The sequence below is a fragment of the Macaca fascicularis genome, chromosome 11 (assembly GCF_037993035.2).
Source record: "Macaca fascicularis isolate 582-1 chromosome 11, T2T-MFA8v1.1".
In the NCBI taxonomy this organism is placed as follows: domain Eukaryota; kingdom Metazoa; phylum Chordata; class Mammalia; order Primates; family Cercopithecidae; genus Macaca; species Macaca fascicularis.
Genome location: NC_088385.1, coordinates 139,838,921 through 139,861,543, shown reverse-complemented (window position 1 = coordinate 139,861,543; position 22,623 = coordinate 139,838,921). Strand labels below are relative to the sequence as shown.

Sequence of the window (22,623 nt, the reverse complement as noted above, 5' to 3'; positions counted from 1 at the left end):
GGCCGCAGGGTCCATGATGAGTTTTTGTTCCCTGTGCAGAAGCTTAGGGGTGGCCGCCATGGCATACGATGCCACCAGACACTTTACAGCCAGAATCTTGGTAATCAGAGGTGACGTGAGGAGGCGTTTCTGGCTCTGCTAGGTGTAAATGAATTCTGTTTTCTACACGGTGCAGTGGAGCTGCCTGTGGGATGTCCAAGTGAGGTGCCTGGGAGGGAGTTGGCCCTTCAGGTCTTGGGCTCAGGGGCACTGTTGACCATGAGGCCTGCTGGTCTATAGGCCACATTTGAAGGTGACATTGAGACTGCCCAGAGCATAAGGAAGGATCAGAGGTGCAGCTGTGGGAACTCCAGGCAGATGGCGTGGAGACCTGCGACCCCATGGGGGAGGGAGGGCGTGACGCAGCGTCATGGACAGAGACCTGGGTTCCCAGTCAGGGCGTGGTGCAGCATCGTCAGCAGTGAAGAGTTTCGTTTACTGGGTGTCACGTGCCACAGAGACTTTTCTTTGAGTACAGGCCAAATTCGTGGGCTTTGCTTTATTCCGATTGTGGTCCCCATCTGTGTATTTCATTTTCTGGGCATGTTTTACATGACGTTGTACTGGGCCCTGTACTGGTTAAAGCGACTGTTCGCTGTTTATGGAGAATTTAAGCTCCTCCAGGGCCTGGGCACCCGGGTCAGTGTGCTGAGCTCAAGCCTTGGCATGAAGTGGGTATGTGCTAGAATGCCAGTTATTTTTCTGTTATAAAAGTAGCGTCTTATATGGCCTTTTTGTTTGTGAGTCTTTTAAAAAAAAAAAAAGTAGAAGCCGGGTGGGGTGACTCACGCCTGTAATCCCAGCACTTTGGGAGGCCAAGGCGGGTGGATCACCTGAGGTCAGGAGTTTGAGATCAGTCTGACCAACATGGTGAAACCCCGTCTCTACTAAAAAAAAAAAAAAAAAAAAAGGATGTGGTGGCAGGTGCCTGTAGTCCCAGCTACTGGGGAGCCTGAGGCAGGAGAATCGCTTAAACCCAGGAGGCAGAGATTGCAGTGAGCCAAGATCACGCCAGTGCACTCCAGCCTGGGCAACAGAGTGAGACTCTGTCTCAAAAAATAAAATAAAATCAATAAATAAATGTATAAATATCTATTTTCATCTTAGAGCAACCTTATGAGACACGTGTGAATAATTGTGCTTCCCCTGCACCTTTTTTCAGGGCTATGACACACCGTTGCATTTTGCTTGTAAGTTTGGAAGTGCAGATGTAGTCAACGTGCTTTCGTCACACCATTTGATTGTAAAAAACCCAAGGAATAAATATGATAAAACACCTGAAGATGTAAGTACTTATTAAAATTCAGTTACTATCTGGAGTTAGAAATGAAAAGACATAAATTGACAGTCTGTTATCACAGGCACAGGGAAGCCACAAGGAGCTCTGTGTGAGTGTGTTTGCCTTATGGGACATGTTAGAACCCTGGCTGTTGGGTCAGATGCACTTTGTGAAGATGATGCATCTGTTGAACCAGGAGGGAAGGAACTGACCCGGTTTGCTGATTTTATTTTCCTAAAACTGGCAGTCAGTTGCTTTAAACAGCTCACAGTCTTTTATCAAGTTCCCTTTCTGAACACGTCAGTTGACCAGAGTCAAAGAGAACAGAAGTAATGATGGTGGTGGTGATGGTGATGGTGATGACGGTGGTAGAATGATGGTGATGGTGGTAGTGATGGGGATGGCAGTGAGGATGTGGTGGTTGTGATGGTGATGATTACGGTGGTGATGGTGCTGGTGAGAATGATGGTGATGGTGATAGTGATGATGGTGGTAGTGAGAATGATGGTGGTGATAGTGAAGATGGTAATGGTGGTAGTGGTGAGGATTGTGGTAATGGTGACGGTGAGGATGATGATGGTTGTGATGATGATGGTGATGATTATGGTGTGATGGTGGTGATGGTGATTATGGTGATGATGGTGGTAGTGAGAATGGTGGTGATGATGGTGATGCTGGTGATGGTGAAGGTGGTGATGGTGGTAGTGGTGAGGATTGTGGGAATGGTGACAGTGAGGATGATGATGCTGATGATGGTGATGGTTGTGATGATGAGGATGATGGTGGTGAGGATGGTGATGAAGATAGCGATGGTGATGATGTGATGGTGAGGATGAAGATCGCAGTGATGATGGTGTTGGCAGAGGTGATGGTGATGGTGACGATGGTAGTGAGGATGATGATGCTGAAAGCAGCTAAATTGTATTCAGCTCAGTGTGCACCAAGCGCTGTGCTAAGCTTCTCACACATACGTACTCATCTGACCCAGAAAAGCGTGGTCAGTCAGGCCTCATCATGACCCTGAGCAGCTGAGCAAAGTGCACCTTACAAAGGGCAGAAGTACGTTCTGTGCCCACAAAGTGCCAGACGTATCTGGACCTTCTGAGAACTGAAAGACAAGTTTCATGTTTCTGTGTATTACAGCTGTGAGCTGTCCACGGTCTAGCAGCCCTTTAGAAATAAAAGCTGTAAGAATCTTCCGGTGGCAGTGGCCTCTCCTACACCCCCTCTGTAACTGCTGTTATTGCATAAGCAATACATCCACTTGCCATAGAAAATTTAAAATACTGCTTGATCAAAAAGAATAAAATTCACCAGAAAATTCTACAACTAGGCCGGGCGCGGTGGCTCAAGCCTGTAATCCCAGCACTTTGGGAGGCCGAGACGGGCGGATCACGAGGTCAGGAGATCGAGACCATCCTGGCTAACATGGTGAAACCCCGTCTCTATTAAGAAATACAAAAAACTAGCCGGGCGAGGTGGCAGGCACCTGTAGTCCCAGCTACTCGGGAGGCTGAGGCAGGAGAATGGCGTGAACCCGGGAGGCGGAGCTTGCAGTGAGCTGAGATCCGGCCACTGCACTCCAGCCTGGGCGACAGAGCGAGACTCCGTCTCAAAAAAAAAAAAAAAAGAAAATTCTACAACTGAGAAATTGCCATTATTTTGCATATGTATGATTTAATTTGTGTGTGTGTGTGTGTGTGTGAGAATATCTGTACTTATTCAGCATAAGAATGGCATTTGGTAACTAAAAACTCCTGGCATTTTATTTTAATTTTTTATTTTTATTTTTTTATTTATTTTTTGAGACGGAGTCTCACTCTGTCTCCCAGGCTGGAGTGCAGTAGCACGATCTCGGCTCACTGCAAGCTCCGCCTCCCAGGTTCACGCCATTCTTCTGCCTCAGTCTCCCGAGTAGCTGGGACTACAGGCGCCCGCCAACACACCTGGCTAATTTTTTATATTTTTAGTAGAGACGGGGTTTCACCATGTTGACCAGGATGGTCTTGATCTCCTGACCTCGTGATCCGTCCGCCTCTGCCTCCCAAAGTGCTGGGATTACAGGCGTGAGCCCCCGCGCCTGGCCTAACTCCTGGCATTTTAAAAAGCATTTGACTTTTTTTTTTTTTTTTTGGTTGTATTTTTTTTTTTTTTTTTAGTAGAGACGGGGTTTCACCGTGTCAGCCAGCATGGTCTCGATCTCCTGACCTCGTGATCCGCCCGCCTCGGCCTCCCAAAGTGCTGGGATTGCAGGCCTGAGCCACCGCGCCCGGCCGAGCATTTGACTTTTTAAAGCTTACAATCCAGTACAGACTCAAAAATGTGGTTGTTTTCCTAGTTTTAGTCAGTTTCTCTCACAGGCTGGCTCCTTTCCTTCCTTTTATTTGAGGGTTGTTGATTTTTCTGTAGTTTCTAGCACAAGTTTGTATTTTGCTGCAGTTCTCCAAGGCTGAGAAATTTGATTTCTGTAGTGGCAAAAATAGAACATTCTTGTTCCGTGTTAATTAGGAGCTCCACCTTGACCCAGCCTCACAACAAAAAGCTTATGTATGATGAGGCTTCTTTTTTTTTTTTTTTTTTTTTTTTTTTTTGAGACGGAGTCTTGCTCTGTCGCCCAGGCTGGAGTGCAGTGGCCGGATCTCAGCTCACTACAAGCTCCGCCTCCCGGGTTTACGCCATTCTCCTTCCTCAGCCTCCCGAGTAGCTGGGACTACAGGCGCCCGCCACCTCGCGCGGCTGGTTTTTTGTACTTTTTAGTAGAGACGGGGTTTCACCGGGTTAGCCAGGATGGTCTCGATCTCCTGACCTCGTGATCCGCCCGTCTCGGCCTCCCAAAGTGCTGGGATTACAGGCTTGAGCCACCGCGCCCGGCCGATGAGGCTTCTTGTAAGTGAAACTCAGACACCTGAGAAAGTTAGAAACATGTTCACATGCCTCCTGCTTTTACTTGACGGTGTGCTTTTATGTTTTCCTCTCCTTGCAGACAGTTAGAAAATGCAGAATAGCATGAAGAAAAAGTAAATTTACCCGTAATCCCAGAGGGTGTTCTCTTAGCTGTCCCCTTAGACTTTTAGAAAGACTGCACTCTTCACACATTTTTTGATTGTGAGCTTTATTAAATCTTTAGCACTAAGATACTATTCTGCTTTACTGACTTTAAAACTTACTTTTCTAAAATCATTGTAATGATAAGGAAATATTGCAATCAAATAAGATTTAGACACACTTTTTATTCAATAGGTGATTTGTGAAAGAAGCAAAAATAAATCTGTGGAACTGAAGGAGCGGATCAGAGAGTATTTAAAGGGTAAGATGGGGAGTTGGTGCCTGGATCGTGGGATCCGTGGTGGGAAGGGCCTTGGAGTGTTGGGGGAACAGAGCAGAGCTTTGCTTTTCTGAGCTCCCCAGGCGTGTGCCGGCTCCCCTCGGAAGCCTCTTCTCGGGATCATCCTTTCTTCTGAGCTCTCCCAGCTCACTTGCCCCCTCTTTTCCTATTATCCCTTCTCTGAAGTCTTGTATCTGTTCCTTGAGCTTTCTGTGAGAGAACTTTTTTGAGGTTGTGTGTCGCTGCCTGTTGCCCGTGGCCTCACCCCTGGATCCACAGGTCTCTCCCACAGCAGCTTCATTGTGATGGCTTCTCTTCAGGTAGAGCCTGCAGTTGACAAAGAACAGCTCAGGGAGAGGCAGGGCCCAGAGCTCCTTGGTTGGGTGGCTGGCCTGGCTTTTGTGTGTCTGCCTGTGTTGGGGTGGGAGTCGTCCCTGGGGTCACTCCCTGGGGTCGCCCCGTCACCCTCTGCCTGTGTTGGGGTGGGGGTCGTCTCCCTGGGGTCGCCCCGTCACCCTCTGCCTGCGTTCGGGTGGGGATCGTCCCTGGGGTCACTCCCTGGGGTTGCCCCGTCACTCTCTGCCTGTGTTGGGGTGGGGGTCATCCATCCCTGGGGTCACTCCCTGGGGTCACCCCATCACTCTCTGCCTGCGTTCGGGTGGGGGTCGTCCCTGGGGTCACTCCCTGGGGTCACCCCGTCACTCTCTGCCTGTGTTGGGGTGGGGGTCGTCCCTGGGGTCACTCCTTGGGGTCGCCCCGTCACTCTCCGCCTGTGTTGGGGTGGGGGTCGTCCCTGGGGTCACTCCCTGGGGTCGCCCCGTCACTCTCCGCCTGTGTTGGGGTGGGGGTCGTCCCTGGGGTCACTCCCTGGGGTCACCCCGTCACTCTCTGCCTGTGTTGGGGTGGGGGTCGTCCCTGGGGTCACCCCCATCACTCTCTGCCTGCGTTCGGGTGGGGGTCGTCCCTGGGGTCACTCCCTGGGGTCGCCCCATCACCCTCTGCCTGTGTTGGGGTGGGGGTCGTCCCTGGGGTCACTCCCTGGGGTCGCCCCGTCACTCTCTGCCTGTGTTGGGGTGGGGGTCGTCCCTGGGGTCGCCCCGTCACTCTCTGCCTGTGTTGGGGTGGGGGTCGTCCCTGGGGTCGCCCCGTCACACTCTGCCTGTGTTGGGGTGGGGATCGTCCCTGGGGTCGCCCCGTCACTCTCTGCCTGTGTTGGGGTGGGGGTCGTCCCTGGGGTCACTCCCTGGGGTCGCCCCGTCACTCTCTGCCTGTGTTGGGGTGGGGGTCGTCCCTGGGGTCGCCCCGTCACACTCTGCCTGTGTTGGGGTGGGGGTCGTCCCTGGGGTCGCCCCGTCACTCCTTTGGTTCCGAAGCCGCCGCCCTCCTCCTCCTTCTCCTCCGGCTCCTGCCTTGGCTCTGGGATGTTCCCTCCCCACTCGCCTTTGGGAGAGGCTTTACTTTCTGGACCGCCCTCCTGTAGTCAGCAGCTTCCAGTTGGCCCCTGTGCCTCGCGGTTTGTAGGTGCCAGGCGTGTGAAAATGGCTGGTTTCAGAGATGGCTTTTCCCTGCCGTCTTCCTCTGTTTTCGTGAACTTTGGAAAATGACACGTCTAGAAGCGCCTCTTCTTTGCTGTCTTAGCCCGAAGTCTGGAGCTTCTGCTTGCTGGTGAGATTGAAGCAGACGCTGAGGTCCTTTCGCCCTCCTGCCTGTTTTTCTCTGTCTCGGATTCCATTCCTGTCTAAAACTCTGTCTCCATTTAAAGCAGGGTCTGCAAATGACTGCTTTTAAAAATAAAATTGTATTGGCACAAAGCTATGACCACCATTTGTACACTGTCCGGGTTCTTTCCCAGCACACAGTGACTTGTGGCCTACTGAGCCTAATTATTTACTGTCTGACCTTGTATGGAAGTGTACCAACCCCACTCTAAGGTATCAAGAGCCTCTGCTTGTCCCCTGATCTCTTCCCATCCTAAGTGTAATTTGTTAATTATACTTCTTCTGCGTGTGTAGCTGTGCACAGGACATGAATCCTGCATGCTGCTAGCGCTGAGAGTTCCTCCTCAGGGCCATTGAGGCCTCGCTCCAGAGGCCCAGCTGGAACTTTTGGAGGCCCTTGGAACACACGGCTGTGTTGCCAGAACATCCTGAAGAACTGAGAGTCTGCTCTGGATTTTCAAACCACGCTGTCAGAAATGCTTTGCAACCCTGACATTAGGCATTGCTTCACGATGGTACTGAGGAAGCACTTCTGTCCGAGAAGTCCTTGCCTATGTGTGATAGTAAAACACTGTTGCCTCTAAGATCTGCCCCAGCAGCTGTTTGCTGAGGAGAAGGCAGCACTGTGAGATCCATGTTCCTGTGGGCTGAGCTACACAGCACCTCCAGAGTGCCTGCATCTCCTTCCTGGTCCTTCTGAGGCTCGTGCAAAGCCCAGGCATGGTCAGCGTCTGTGGTCATGCTGGGGCCTCGGTCACTAGCTTCACATGCCACAGAGCCTGCTGCAGGGCTGGCTGCGTCCTGCATCCCACCCTTCCCGCCACTCAGAGAGACCCACGCTTGTGTGAAGATGAGGGGCTCTAAAGTGTTATGAGGGACAAATAGGATCAGAAAGCCAGGCACAAAACTGTCCAGAGACCGTGAGTTCCATCTGTAGATAGAAATTGTTAAAAAGGACTCAAATCAATATGCCAAAAAAGTAAACGTTAGTATTTTATGAGTAAATTATAGGTAAATTCTACCGTATACTTACCATGCACCGTATACTGTATATACTATATGTTTTCTTTTCATGTACCACTAAAAGAGGGAAAAAACTGCCATTACCTGTAAAATGCCAACGTACATATGATGCATTCAAATATAAGATATTAAAATGTAAGATAGAGTATTTGAGTTACCCTAATTTTCAGTATGGAAAATTAGTACTCTTGAGTGGAAATTCTTCAGTACCTTCAGTACTCTTGAATGGAAATTACCGTACTTTTTCTTAACTTCCGTTTTAGGTCCAGGGGTGCACATGCAGGTTTGTAGTATCAGTAACTTGCACATCACCGGGGTGTAGGGGGTGGATTATTTTACCAGGTGATCAGTGTAGGTTCAGTCCTCTCCCTCCTCCTCCCTCCCTCCACCCTCAAGCAGGCCCTGCTGACTGTTGTTCCTTCTTTGCGTCCATGTGTCTCAGCGTTTGGCTTCCTCTCATAAGCGAGAGCTGTGTTTGGTTTTGTTGCCTGTGTCAGTTCCCTTAGGGTCACAGCTCCAGCTCCATCCATGTGGCTTCAGAGGACATGATCTTGTTCTTAATATCCCGTGGTCGATACGTACCACATTTTCTTTATCCAGTCGACTGTTGATGGGCATACAGCACTTTTACAATTAGAAAAAAATTAAAAGCATAAAAACTATGATAAGTGCTGGGCACAGTGGCTCATGCCTGTAATCCCAGCACTTTGGGAGGCCGAGGTGGGCGGATCACGAGGTCAGGAGATCGAGACCATCCTGGCTAACATGGTGAAACCTTGTCTCTACTAAAAATACAAAAAAATTAGCCAGGCGTGGTGGTGGCGCCTGTAGTCCCAACTACTCGGGAGGCTGAGGCAGGAGAATGGCGTGAACCAGGGAGGCGGAGCTTGCAGTGAGCCGAGATCACGCCACTGCACTCCAGCCTGGGCGACAGAGCAAGACTCCGTCTCCAAAAAAAAACAAAAAAAAAACAAAACAAAACTATAATAAGCCTTTAACATAAGAAATTCCCAGGCGTTCCTGAGCAGCGTGACTGACTGTAAAGGAAGCCTCTTGAGTCTAGGTCTCCAGGGTCTGTGTTTGAAAGCAGGACGAGGTGGTGTGTGGCCTCCATGCAACCTACAGAACCTCATGACACTATCCTGTGTGACTTTATTGCACTGTCCCATGGGACCTGAGGACATTACTTTTCCTTGTGCTTTCCATACTTCACATCCAAGTGCCGTGTGATGCCAGATCTGTTGAGAGATGCGTATTCAGTGATGCAAACTGTAAACTAGAACAGAGGCAGGACTGAGAAGTGAGGAGGCCGGGCATGGCGGCCCACACCTGTGATAAAATACCACAGAGGCAGAATTGAGAAGCAAGGAGGCCGGGCACGGCGGCCCACACCTATGATAAAATACCACAGAGGCAGAATTGAGAAACAAGGAGGCCAGGCACGGCGGCCCACACCTGTAATCCCAGAACTTTTGGAGGTGGAGGTGGGATGATCGCTTGCATCCAGGCATTCGAGACCAGCCTGGGCAACAGAGCAAGACCCCATCTCTACAAAAAGTAAAAGATTAGCCAGGTGTGGTGGCGCCTGTTGTCCCAGCCACTCAAGAGTATGAGGTGGGAGGATCACTTGAGCCTGGGAGTTGGAGGCTGCGTAAGCCATGATCATACCACAGCACTCCTGCCTGGGTGACGGAGTGAGACTGTCTGAAACTAAGAGGGGAAAAGAGAGAAGGAATAAAATAAAACTTTTTTTTTTTGTTTTTTGAAACAGATTCTCACTCTGTCGCTCAGGCTGGTGTGTAGTGGCGTGATCTCGGCTCACTGCAACTTCCACCTCCTGAGTTCAAGTGATTCTCTTGTCTCAGCCTCCTGAGTAGGCGTGTGCCACCACACCCAGCTAATTTTTGTATTTTTAGTAGAGATGGGGTTTCATCATGTTGGCCAGGCTGGTCTTGAACTCCTGACCTCAAGTGATCCGTGCACCTCAGCCTCCCAAAGTGGTGGGATTACAGGCGTGAACCACCGCACCTGGCTGGAATGAAATATAACTTATTTTTAAAATGTATTAAGCGCCTATTGTGTGCTAATCTTATTCACTCAGGTCTGACCCCTCAGTCCTTTAACTACCTGGGGCTTCCTTTTCTTTTCTTTCTTGTAGCAGTGGAGGAAAGTGAGGCTGGTTAAGTGAAGTGAGCTCTGAGACCTCGTGTGACTTTGTTTCCATTGCATCCATTTGCATTAAGTGAAGGGAGCTCTGGCGCAAACCAGCCTCTGCCCTGTCCGTTGGATCCATTTGCAGAGGCCTTGGCAAGGGCTTGTGTGACCCCCGTGCTGATCACCAGACCTGACCTGCGGAGGGGGCAGAAGCCTGCAGCCAGTGCTTGTCTCCTCCCTCAGGTCACTACTACGTGCCTCTCCTGAGAGCAGAAGACACTTCTTCTCCAGTCATTGGGGAGCTGTGGTCCCCAGACCAGACGGCTGAGGCCTCTCACGTCAGCCGCCATGGAGGCAGCCCCCGAGACCCAGTGCTGACCCTGAGAGCCTTCGCGGGGCCCCTGAGTCCGGCCAAGGTGAGCTGCTCTCGAAGCTTCTGGAAGCTGTGCCTGGCTGTCCCTATGCTGCAGTTCTGAGTGTTCCAGCCTTGGCCTGTGCGTAGTCTCAGGGGCCACGTCCTGTGGAGCCCAGGGCTGTCCTCATCTCAAACCGTCCACCAGTGAGTGGTGGTGAGAACACCGGTCAGAGAAATGTGTGTTCTTGGCTCTGTGGCTTGCTCACCAGGGCCGGTGTGCTGGGAGCCACATGTCTCAACAAAGCAGATATTCCCTGGGCCAGCCGCGTCCTGTGCACGCGTCGCCCTGTTCTTTCTGTGTCGACGGCCCATCTCAGGGCACCTTGCTGGTGTAGCGAGGCTGCCCATTGTGACTAGGAAAGCTCCATCTGCACGTCCACCTGACCACGTTTCCCCATGGCTGCAGCCCCCACTGGCTTCCTCTCAGACGAAATGCTCCAGGCCAGTCCCTCTCCTGGAAGCCTCAGCCCCCGGGTTCATCCCCGATGTTCGGAGAAATCCTTGATGATGGTGTTGGTGGGCCAAAGGTTGTACACGTTTTTTTATTTATAATTGACAATTCAATTCTTTCTCCTATTGAAATATTTCACATACTGACTTGTACATATAATCCTGTCCTGAAAACTTTCTAAATAAGTTACGATGAAAATGGCTCCAGGCCGGGCGCGGTGGCTCACGCCTGGTAATCCCAGCACTTTGGGAGGCTGAGATGGGCAGACCACGAGGTCAGGAGATGGAGACCATCCTGGCTAACACGGTGAAACCCCGTCTCTACTAAAAAAATACAAAACGTTAGCCAGGCATGGTGGTGGGCGCCTGTGGTCCCAGCTACTCAGGAGGCTGAGGCAGGAGAATGGTGGGAACCCGGGAGGCGGAGCTTGCAGCGAGCCGAGATCACACCACTGCCCTCCAGCCTGGGCAACAGAGCGAGACTCTGTCTCAAAAGAAAAAAAAAATGGCTCCAAAATTAGGTGGTATCAGGTAGGATTAGGTCAGATCCATAAAGCATAAAGCCCTAGGAAGAGTGACTAAGAAAGATCAACGCTGGTTTCTTCTCCTGCGATGGGAGCAGTGTTAGATGTGTGTCGGTGTGGCAGCTCCAAGCCGTCTGCTGTCCTCAGGGTGAGGCCTCACGCTCGGGCCCTCCTGGTTCTGAACCTCACAGCCCAGACGGGGCTGCAAGAAAGGAGATCGCCTCCCCTCCCCCAGGTCAGAGTGCAGCCATGCGGCCACTCAGCCATGCCACAGGTGGGCATGTGGCCCAGGGATCTGCTAGTGAAGGGGAGAGAAGGAGGGGCGTCAGGAGACAGGCAGCTGCTGCGATTTCCCCAGATGAGGGGCGTGGTGCCTGGCACGGCTCAATACATTTTTTTTTCTTCATAGGCAGAAGATTTTCGCAAACTCTGGAAAACTCCACCTCGAGAGAAAGCAGGCTTCCTTCACCACGTCAAGAAATCAGACCCAGAAAGAGGCTTTGAGAGAGTGGGAAGGTACTGAAAGGCTGAGCCGTGGCACTGTGGAGCACGCAGTTGGTCGTGTTTTCATTAATGACGGAAAATCAAATCACAGCTTCTAAGTACCAATTGCCAGGAAGCCTTTACTGGGAGACTTGGTTCTTTTCATGAAGGTCTAATTCCTTGTGGATGTTGGACACGCTGCAGTTGTTGTTGCAGAATTCTAGCTTAAGCCAGTTCCATCCCACACCTGGGGGATGTCTGCAGTGCCTTCTTTCCTTTTCTAGTTGGAGTTCTTTATTGATTCTGGGACATGTTTCTAAGGAGCCTTAATATTTTATAGAAGGTACCGCATAATGGTATGGATTCCTTGGGGAAAAGACGTGCACAGCCACAAAGCTAAGTTGTGTTGTAATCAAATAAAGCTTCGTGGTATTGTTTAGAATATTTTTGCAAAATACGTGCCCGTTGTCAGGTGTACAAGTGGAACCCAGAAGGACCTCCAGGCTTTCGTGTGCCGTGACTAGAACCACGGGCAAGTTCACAGGGCTGTTCCGTGGTCATGAACACGTCCGTCTGTGGGAGCTGAACTGTGTGACCTGGGTTGCTGGCGTGAGGGTCTGTCGGGCTGAGGCCTCCTTCCTTCCCGCGGCCGGTTCACAGCTCATGAGAGCTCTGCCGGGTCCTGCTTACCCTGTGAGGAGGAATGCGGTTTCAGAAAATGCGAAGTGTGAGGAGGAGTGCGGTTTCAGAAAATGCGAAGTGTGATTTTAGCCGCCAGTTAAGGATAAAGTAAAATTATAGCCATGATTGCAGACATTGCTCTGGTACTTGAAGCTTTAGTGGCTTTTTTCTGTGTAGTTCTGAGTATTTTTTCTGTTGTCGTAACTGGTTAATTGTGTTTTATTTCTTACAGAGAGCTAGCTCATGAGCTGGGGTATCCCTGGGTTGAATACTGGGAATTTCTGGGCTGTTTTGTTGATCTGTCTTCCCAGGAAGGCCTGCAAAGACTAGAAGAATATCTCACACAGCAGGAAATAGGCAAAAAGGCTCAACAAGAAACAGGAGAAAGGGAAGCCTCCTGCCGAGATAAAGCCACCATGTCTGGTAAGCTCCTGCAGACGTGGCCGTGGCAGCTGGGACGGGCCCCCCGTGGCCAGGGTCTAAACACGTGCAGACGTGGCCGTGGCAGCTGGGACGGGCCCCCCGTGGCCGGGGTCTAAACACGTGCAGACGTGGCCGTGGCAGCTGGGACGGGCCCCCCGTGGCCGGGGTCTAAACACGTGCAGACGTGGCCGTGGCAGCTGGGACGGGCCCCCCGTGGCCGGGGTCTAAACACGTGCAGACGTGGCCGTGGCAGCTGGGACGGGCCCCCCGTGGCCCGGGTCTAAACACGTGCAGACGTGGCCGTGGCAGCTGGGACGGGCCCCCCGTGGCCGGGGTCTAAACACGTGCAGACGTGGCCGTGGCAGCTGGGACGGGTCCCCCTGTGGCCGGGGTCTAAACACGTGCAGACGTGGCCGTGGCAGCTGGGACGGGTCCCCCTGTGGCCGGGGTCTAAGCACGTGCAGACGTGGCCGTGGCAGCTGGGACGGGCCCCCCGTGGCCGGGGTCTGACAGGATACACACATCTGTTTCTCATTTCTGTCGGTGTTTTTAATGTAGAGGTCTGTCTGGTACTTTCATTTAGGTTAATGTTTTTTGAGACGGAATCTTGCTTTGTCACTGAGGCTGGAGTGCAGTGGCACAATCTTGGCTTACTGCAAGCTTCACCTCCTGGGTTCAAGCGATTCTTCTGCTTCAGCCTCCTGAGTAGCTGGGACTATAGGCGCCTGCCACCACACCCGGCTAATTTTCGTATTTTGTTCTAGTAGAGACAGGGTTTCACCATATTGACCAGGCTGGTCTTGAACTCCTGACCTCGGCCTCCCAGAGTGCTGGGAAGGTTAATGTTAAATGGGGTGTGTGTTGGGGAGGATATTTGAAAAATAATGACATCGCTTTCAGCAGTATTGCTATTTCTGCTTGTTTTTTCCAGTATTGCTATTTCTGCTTGTTTTTTCATTACCCAAAATCTAATATGTTTCATTCTGTGCCATTTTTTCAAAACTCATAATAGCTGAACTCCACTGGCTGAGACTATGATATTTTAGATTTAGCATATTTTCAGGAAAAAGACAAAGAGGAGTGCACACCAGAATACCGGTGCATATCAGACACCGGGATGCAAAGCGCTTCACGCGGTGCATATCAGACACCGGGACGCAAAGCGCTTCACGCAGTGCATTTCAGACACCAGGACGCAAAGTGCTTCACGCGGTGCATTTCAGACACCGGGACGCAAAGCGCTTCACGCGGTGCATTTCAGACACCGGGACGCTAAGCGCTTCACGCGGTGCATTTCAGACACCGGGACGCTAAGCGCTTCACGCGGTGCATTTCAGACACCGGGACGCTAAGCGCTTCACGCGGTGCATATCAGACACCGGGACGCACGTGGTGCATTTCAGACACCGGGATGCTAAGCGCTTCACGCGGTGCATTTCAGACACCGGGACGCTAAGCGCTTCACGCGGTGCATTTCAGACACTGGGATGCAAAGTGCTTCCAAAGCACGGATACAGTGAATGGAAAGATCATGATGGAAGAGGTTAATCTACACAAAATCATTTTTTTTTTTTTTTTTTTTGAGACGGAGTCTCGCTCTGTCGCCCAGCCCAGGCTGGAGTGCAGTGGCGCGATCTCGGCTCACTGCAAGCTCCGCCTCCCGGGTTCACGCCATTCTCCTGCCTCAGCCTCCCGAGTAGCTGGGACTACAGGCGCCCACAACCGCGCCCGGCTAATTTTTTGTAATTTTTAGTAGAGACGGGGTTTCACCGTGGTCTCGATCTCCTGACCTTGTGATCCGCCCGCCTCGGCCTCCCAAAGTGCTGGGATTACAGGCGTGAGCCACCGCGCCCAGCCTATCTACACAAAATCTAAAAGTGATTCATAAAAACATCAATGATGGCCAGGTGCGGCGGCTCACGCCTGTAATCCCAGCACTTTGGGAGTCCGAGGTGGGTGGATTCCTGAAGCCCAGGAGTTCGAAAGCAGCCTGAGCAACATAGTGAGACTCCGTCTCTATTTTTTAAAAAAACAAATTTACTAATAGAGATTTGAATCTGCTAAAAAAGCAGATATACAGTTTAAACTGTGTGAGTGTGTGAGTGTGCATGTCAAAGAGAGTGTGTGTGAGAGTGTGTGTGTGAGCGTGTGTGAGAGTGAGAGTGTGTGTGAGAGTGTGTGAGAGTGTGTGTGTGTGAGAGTGTGTGTGAGTGTGTGAGTGTGAGTGTGTGTGTGTGTGAGTGTGAATGTGTAAGGTCAGAATAGAGCCATTGGCCCACAAGACACTTCATTTATAAAACAAACTCCCTGGAATGATAGAAAATGAAAATGACTGACATACATTAAACTAAGAAGCAATGAATCTTGGAAAGTCACCTGTGACTCTCAACCATAGAACTAGAGAGAAGTCAGTGCAGTGGTTATACAGGAAGCACTGAAATCTGACCTTGCTGTGCTGTAGCTGACGGTGGCACAGAACTCCCTTCTATGAAGTGGCCTCACTTCCTGTGTTGTCTTGTGACTATGTACATTTTAATTAATAACTATTACATAAAGTTGACTCATTTCCTAAGGAGCACGAGCCACAGTTCAAGTGTTCTGGACCCCCTTGTGGCCAGGGTCGTCATCGTGAACACCAAATGGGACATTTCTGTTGCCTGTCGGACAGGGCTGCGCCCAGGAGCTCTTCCATGTTGTCTTCACAGCTAAAGCGCAGCAGTGCTGCTTCATGGAGTTGTTCTGCACAATCTTCTGGGATCCTGTGGGGCTCTGTGACACTCAGAGCCCCTGGGGTTGCAGTAGATCAGAGCTGGAGTGAGGGCTGGAGGGCAGCTGGGGGTGCAGGGCGGTCATCTCACCCATCACCTGGGCGGCCCTTGGCCTTTCATTTCCCTTCCTTTGAAAGAAAAGAAGTCAGCCTGGCAGCTTTTTTTTTCCTCCTTCCCTGAAGTAGGGTCTCACTCTGTGGCACAGGCTGGGGCATCACAGCCCACTGCAGCCTCCACCTCCTGGGCTCAAGTGATCCTCCCACTCGAGCCTCCCAAATAGCTGAGACTACAGGTGAGTGCCACCATGGCAGCTAATTTTTCTATAGAGAACGGGGTTTCGCTATGTTGCCCAGGCAGTCTTGAACTCCTGGGGTCCGGCGACCCCCCTGCCGTGGCCTCCCAGAATGCCGGGATTGCAGGTGTGAGCTTCTGCGCCTGGCCCAGCAGCCTGATTGCATCTGCAGGGTCCTGTTTGCCCTTTCCCGGGGAGTCGTGTGGGTGGTTTTCCATTGTGAAATCTGATGAGTAGGATTTGAATGTAAGAGTTGTGGTTGCTGGGGTCATGGCGGTTGGTCACGGACGGAGCGGAGCAGCTCCATGGCTTCCTGTCATTCCTGTCACTGAAGTGCTCCTTGTCCTCCTCACAGGCAGCAACTCCATTTCTGTGAGGGCGTTTCTAGATGAAGATGACATGAGCTTGGAAGAAATAAAAAATCGGCAAAATGCAGCTCGAAATAACAGCCCGCCCACAGTTGGTGCTTTTGGATACGCGAGGTGCAGCATCTTCCCCTTGGAGCAGGAGGCAGACCTCATAGAAGCCGCCGAGCCAGGCGGTCCACACAGCAGCAGAAATGGGCTCTGCCATCCTCTGAGTCACAGCAGGACCCTGGTGGGCAAGAGACCAAAGGCGCCCCGTGGGGAGGAAGCCCATCTGCCACCTGTCTCGGATTTGACTGTTGAGTTTGATAAACTGAATTTGCAAAATGTAGGAAGTAGCGTTTCTAAGACACCAGATGAAAATACGAAAACTAAAGATAAGATCCTGACTTCAAGAATCGATGCAGTAGAAAGAGACTTGTTAGAGCCTCCTCCTCCCGCAGACCAACTGGGGACCGGCCGCAGGAGGACGGAAAGCGAAATGTCAGCCAGGATCGCTAAAATGTCCTTGAGTCCCAGCAGCCCCGGGCACGAGGGTCAGCTGGAGGTCACGAGGGAACCGGCCAGGCGGCTTTTCCTTTTTGGGTAGGCTTGTGTTGCCCTGTGCACGCCTGCGGTGCTGTTTCCAAACCTGTTCCTTCCCACTCACGCTTGCTTGCTTTCTGTTTTTGAGATGGAGTCTCGCTGTGTCGCCCAGGCTGGAGTGCAGTGGCGTGATATCGGTTCACTGTAACCTCCACCTCCTGGGTTCAAGTGATTCTCTTGCCTCAGCCTCCCGAGTAGCTGGGACTACAGGTGCCTGCCACCGCGCCTGGCTGATTTTTCTTTTTTTTATTTTATTTTATTTTATTTTATTTATTTTTTTTGAGACGGAGTCTCGCTCTGTCGCCCAGGCTGGAGTGCAGTGGCGCGATCTCGGATCACTGCAAGCTCCGCCTCCTGGGTTCACGCCATTCTCCTGGCTCAGCCTCCCGAGTAGCTGGGACTACAGGCGCCGCCACCTCGCCCGGCTAATTTTTTGTATTTTTAGTAGAGACGGGGTTTCACCGTGGTCTCGATCTCCTAACCTTGTGATCCACCCACCTCAGCCTCCCAAAGTGCTGGGATTACAGGCGTGAGCCACCGCGCCTGGCTTTTTTTTTTTTTTTTTTTTTTTGAGACAGAGTCTCGCTCTGTCGCCCAGGCTGGAGTGCAGTGGCCGCATCTTGGCTCACTGCAAGCTCCGCCTCCCGGGTTCACGCCATTCTCCTGGCTCAGCCTCCCGAGTAGCTGGGACTACAGGCGCTGCCACCTCGCCCGGCTAATTTTTTGTATTTTTAGTAGAGACGGGGTTTCACTGTGTTAGCCAGGATGGTCTCGATCTCCTGACCTCGTGATCCGCCCGTCTTGGCCTCCCAAAGTGCTGGGATTACAGGCTTGAGCCACCACGCCCGGCCTGATTTTTCTATTTTTAGTAGAGACGGGGTTTCACCATGTTGGCCAGGCTGGTCTCGAACTCCTGACCCCGCGATCCACCTGCCTTGGCCTTCCAAAGTGCTGGGATTACAGGCGGGAGCCACCGCGCCGACCCCCACACAAGCTTTCGTGTGGACTCGCCATGTGCTTTCAGTTCCCGTCTCCGAGTCTAGCTTCTAGACGTTCTTTCTGGGTCTTCTTCTGGTTGGACTGTGGGTGATCCTCGTGTTTGCTGTTATTTGCTAGGGATGTGCCTGCCACTGGTGTGAATGATCTCTTCTAAGAATTAAATTCTTTTAGGAAGAAAAGCCATCTTGGGGTCAGTCTCAGTCTAACAGGATAAATGTCCCTAACCTTCTGGTACTGAGCACTGAGGGTGCAAATATGCAAAACTGCATTTTAACAGTGGGTGGAGGCCGGGCGCGGTGGCTGAAGCCTGTAATCCCAGCACTTTAGGAGGCCGTGGTGGGTGGATCATGAGGTCAGGAGTTCAAGACAAGCCTGGCCAAGATGGCCAAACTCTATCTCTACTAAAAATACAAAAAATTAGCCGGGGGTGGTGGCGGGCGCCTGTAGTCCCAATTACTTGGGAGGCTGAGGCAGAGAATAGTGTAAACCTGGGAGGCGGAGCTTGCAGTGAGCCGAGATGGCGCCACTGCACTCCAGCCTGGGCAACAGAGCGAGACTCCGTCTCAAAATAAAAAAAAAAAAAAGTAGTGCTATTTTAGAGGTCTTCATGTTTTTACCAAAGATGTTTTTGCTTCTTGTATTGTGGTTTCTAGAGAGGAGCCGTCAAAACTCGATCAGGATGTTTTGGCTGCTCTTGAGTGTGCAGATGTCGACCCCCATCAGTTCCCAGCCGTGCACAGATGGAAGACTGCTGTCCTGTGCTACTCACCCTCGGACAGACAGAGGTACATGGGCCCCAGACAGCCTGTTATCCGCAGGGCAGCTGTTGGAAGCTGGCTTCTGCAGGGTCCAGTTCCAGTTCATGCGGAAGTATCAGTGGCTCTTCCTAACGCCGGCAGGCCCGTCAGCCAGGCTGTGGGTTTGGGTGTTGTGGCTCTGCACACAGGACGGATCTCCAGTTGGGTGGAAAAGCCGAACGGGTCAGCTGCTGACAAGCTGAGGGCTAGAGGGGTGGAAGCAGCAGGGTTTCTACTCAGATCACACAGGATTCTCCTGGAAACCCCCATGAGCTTGACTCTCCCAGTTGGTGCCAGGGTTTAGCAGTGCCTCTTCTCCGCCCGGGCGCATGTGCCCGCGGTGCCAGGGTTCAGCAGTGCCTCTCTGCCCGGGTGCGTGTGCCCACGGTGGCAGGGTTCAGCAGTGCCTCTCCTCACCCTGAGCGTGTGTGCTCACGGTGCCAGGGTTCAGCAGTGCCTCTCTGCCCGGGCACGTGTGCCCGCGGTGCCAGGGTTCAGCAGTGCCTCTCCTCCTCCTCTTCGCCCGGGCCCATGGGCCCGCGGTGCCAGGGTTCAGCAGTGCCTCTCCTCTGCCCGGGCCCATGGGCCCGCGGTGCCAGGGTTCAGCAGTGCCTCTCCTCTGCCCGGGCGTGTGTGCCCGCGGTGCCAGGGTTCAGCAGTGCCTCTCCTCTGCCCGGGTGTGTGTGCCCACGGTGCCAGGGTTCAGCAGTGCCTCTCTGCCTGGGCATGTGTGCCCACGGTGCCAGGGTTCAGCAGTGCCTCTCCTTTGCCCGGGCGTGTGTGCCCACGGTGCCACGGTTCAGCAGTGCCTCTCCTCTGCCCGGGTGCGTGTGCCCTTGGTGCCAGGGTTCAGCAGTGCCTCTCCTCCCCCGAGCATGTGTGCCCACGGTGCCAGGGTTCAGCAGTGCCTCTCCTCTGCCCGGGCGTGTGCCCACGGTGCCAGGGTTCAGCAGTGCCTCTCCTCCCCCTGAGCGTGTGTGCCCACGGTGCCAGGGTTCAGCAGTGCCTCTCTGCCCGGGCGTGTGTGCCCACGGTGCCAGGGTTCAGCAGTGCCTCTCTGCCCGGGTGTGTGTGCCCACAGTGCCAGGGTTCAGCAGTGCCTCTCTGCCCGGGCACGTGTGCGTGAGTCCTGGGCCATTATTTTCCCACTCTCTCGCTGTTCATCTCCCGGCCTGCCCGTCTGCTAACAGTTCTTTCTTGCTTTCCGCAGTTGGCCCAGTCCCGCGGTGAAAGGAAAGTTCAAGTCTCGGCTGCCAGATCTCAGTGGCCCTCACAGCTACAGTCCGGGGAGAAACAGTGCAGCTGGGAGCAACCCCGGAAAGCCGGGCCCGGGCAGTCCTGGGCGCTACAGCCCCGCGCACGGGAACCAGCTCCGCAGGATGGCGCGCCTGGCTGAGCTTGCCGCCCTGTAGGCTTAGCACTGGGCTCTCCGTTGGTTCTTCAGTTTTAAAGAAGGAAAGATCATATGTTTGTTGCTAAACTGTCACAAAGGAATATATTCTGATTAAATTATTATTAATCCTCACTTTGAGGGTGTGAGAATTTTAGAAGATTTAAATGTTTTATATAAAACTTAGATTTCTGATATTTTGGAAGTTAGAAGTTAATGAAAGCAAACTCAGATACCAATTTTCTGGAAAATGTCCATGTGGTAGTGGTGGACTTTTTAGGTGGCAATTTCTAGGTCTGAAATGTAGCAGAGGAAAGGGTGCTGAGGCAGTTGCAGGCAGGCAGCCAGGTACTCACCACAGCATCCAACAAACGCTGTGGACAAGGAAGGACTTGGCGGAGGTGTGAGCACTGATGTCCCCGCGCTGCCTGCACTCACCAAGATGAATTGTTTGCCGCCTTGTCTTTTCCTGGGCTGGGGCAGGGGGTGGCATGATGCTGGCAGAGTCCCTGTTAGTTCGCTCGTGGGTCTCATGGTTCAGACAGAGTGAGGTGGACGGCTGGGATCAGGGAGCCCGGAGTGCGCCTCAGACTCGCAGCAACTGTTGTAATTTGGGTTGTTCGGAATATTTAAGTTACTGATCGGAAGATGAAAGTAGCTTTTCTCTGTGGGAAGTCTTGCAGCCCGTAGGAGCGGTGTCAGGAGCCACGCAGAGCTCCGCAGCAGTGGAGCCCAGGTGTTCCCTGTTTCCTCAGCATGCGCGCCTTCACTGCCTGCTTTGTTCAGGTGCCAGTGTAGCAGTAATACAAGCTGTAATTGTTCTGTTTTGAAGTTTATTCTGAGGCTTTTTTGAGCATAAATGATTATACGATAAAGTTACCCTTTATTTTGGAACTCATTTCAGTGGGGATCTCCTTTATAAAGAGTGTTGCGTTCAGAGGTTTAAGTCCCATTTGGGTTCCTTGCCGTGTTGATTGTAGCCTTCACCTTGGCTTGAATGAAGGTCTGTGGTCAGAATGTGTGAGGAGCTGCCTAGGTGCTCAGGAGGTACTAACTGGAGGTCGGTTTCTTCCTGGGTGTTACGGGCACCTGCTCACACAGTTGTTACTCTGTGAACATTTCCAGTGTTTCATCCAAAATGAAAACCCACCAATGCTTTTGCTAACTTCAGTGCCTTTTATAAAAATCATTTTTAAATTTCCTGAACTTGCTTTTTGAGAATATAGTGATAATAAGTAGATACAAGATTGTTTTTGTTTGTAAAAATTCTGAATTGAAACTTTGTTTAAAAAAAAAAAGGCTTATTTCTTTCATATGATGATATCGGTGAGGAATATTGGAATCAAGATTTAAATGTTAAAATCTGATTTTGTTACACAGGGTGTCTTCGTTTGTTTTGTAGCAGACAAGACCTAGACACCAGACAGACAACACGTGCTCTTCTAAGCAGCATTTTAAAAGGCATCTTGGTTCTCAAAAGAAATCAGAATATGGATATTCATAGTGATGATCTGTTTTCTCTAAAATCTTACCATATTGTCTGTATATGGTTGTAAATTCAAATAGAAAGTAAAAGATTTTGGCCCTGATTTTGTATATAGGCCACTGCTCCTGATTTCCCAGGTCTTAGGCCGCCTTTGACTGTTTCTCCGTTTGTTTGTGGGAGGCGATTCCAGACCCAACGAAGGCATTCTCGTGTCCCCCAGGGGGCTTTATGTCCTTCACAAAACACTTAATGAAATGCATTACTTCAGAACCACGTGGTAATAATTCTAAGCTTCTGGAAAGATCCCTCACCTGTGCCCGGGCACACGGCACTGTTTTGGTGGCACGGCTGTCAGCCTGGGCGCCCTCAGATTCGCTTGCTGGTTTTAGGCCCCTTTCTGGACTAAGTTGCGAAAGACTTTCTGGCGTCCGTTAAAGGAGCACAGATTTTCTTGTTGCTCTTGGCAGTGGGAACCTTGGTGACATTAACAGTTGCTGTGGTGGCTTTGGTTGGAAAGTGCCCTGCTTCAGCGTGGTGGCAGCTGTGAGGAAGGCGCCCGGGGAGTCTGCTGCTCGTTTCTGGGGTAAAAGCAGCCATGGTGCTGCATACCAGCCGTGGGCGTGCCAGCGGCGCCATGGCAGGGACCACAGCTGGGTCCTCCAGAGTCGTCTGGATATTTCCAGAAACCTGCAGAGCTTTTCCAGGAAGGGCTGATGGCAGAACCCTGGTTGGGGCCTGGCTGTGCATGCAGGGCGCAGGCGTCTGCTTGTCGTGGTTGGAAACCCTGTGACTGCTCCAGCTGCAGATTGCCCTGCCAATGCTCCTTCCTTAGCTGTCTCAAGAAAAGGCTTTGGGATAAACGTTGGCATGACGGTCCCTGGCAGCTGGCTGCCATTTGGTGGCATGCCATTCCCACCAGTCTCACTGAGGCTTCTTGTGTGCAGTTTTCACTTTGACCAGAGTGAGGGTGTCGTTACTAACATTTGAGAAGTCTTCAGTCTGTCTTCAGCCTGTCCCCAACCGGGGGACAGTATCCATCATTGACGTCACTGGGCCCCTGTAACTGGCCCAGTCCAAAGCCCCCAGCCTTCCCCTCACACGGCTCCCTCCGTGCGGGCGTTCACAACATGCACACTCGTGCGCTGAAGATCCCTGGGGTCTTCAGATCCCCCACTCCCCAGTCTCCTGCCTGCCCCTCCCTGCCTCTCCCCAGCCATGCCTGCCCTGAGTCCAGCATTCAGAAATTAGACCCCCACCAGCAACCAGCCAAACCGGGAGCCGTCCTCACTTTGCTAATCTACGTCTGTCCCAAATGCAGAAGACTGGAAAAGGCCAAGTAAGAACCACTTAAACAGCAGGTATTCTAGAAGGGAAATGTCTACCAGGCACAGTGGCTCATGCGCTTTGGGAGGCCGAGGTGGGCGGAT

The 22,623-nt window shown here is 52.0% G+C and overlaps 1 protein-coding gene across 3 annotated transcripts in view; it reads left to right on the top strand.

The window, feature by feature from the left end:
- ANKLE2 (ankyrin repeat and LEM domain containing 2) overlaps window positions 1-19,845 on the top strand; it is a 41,781-nt gene extending 21,936 nt beyond the window's left edge. Inside the window, exons 6-13 of one of the 3 annotated variants that reach the window (XM_045366235.2) lie at window positions 1,202-1,324; window positions 4,559-4,625; window positions 9,782-9,954; window positions 11,337-11,443; window positions 12,324-12,514; window positions 15,930-16,524; window positions 18,177-18,308; window positions 19,531-19,845. In XM_045366235.2, coding sequence (XP_045222170.2) covers window positions 1,202-1,324; window positions 4,559-4,625; window positions 9,782-9,954; window positions 11,337-11,443; window positions 12,324-12,514; window positions 15,930-16,524; window positions 18,177-18,308; window positions 19,531-19,732 — 1,590 coding nt within the window. In that variant the 3' untranslated portion in view covers window positions 19,733-19,845. Of the gene's footprint in view, window positions 1-1,201; window positions 1,325-4,558; window positions 4,626-6,164; window positions 6,459-6,655; window positions 7,519-9,781; window positions 9,955-11,336; window positions 11,444-12,323; window positions 12,515-15,929; window positions 16,525-18,176; window positions 18,309-19,530 lie in introns of those variants that run through there. The other 2 variants (XR_012420888.1, XM_074008501.1) reach the window with 2 other exon arrangements.
- The last annotated feature ends 2,778 nt before the right edge of the window (window positions 19,846-22,623 follow it).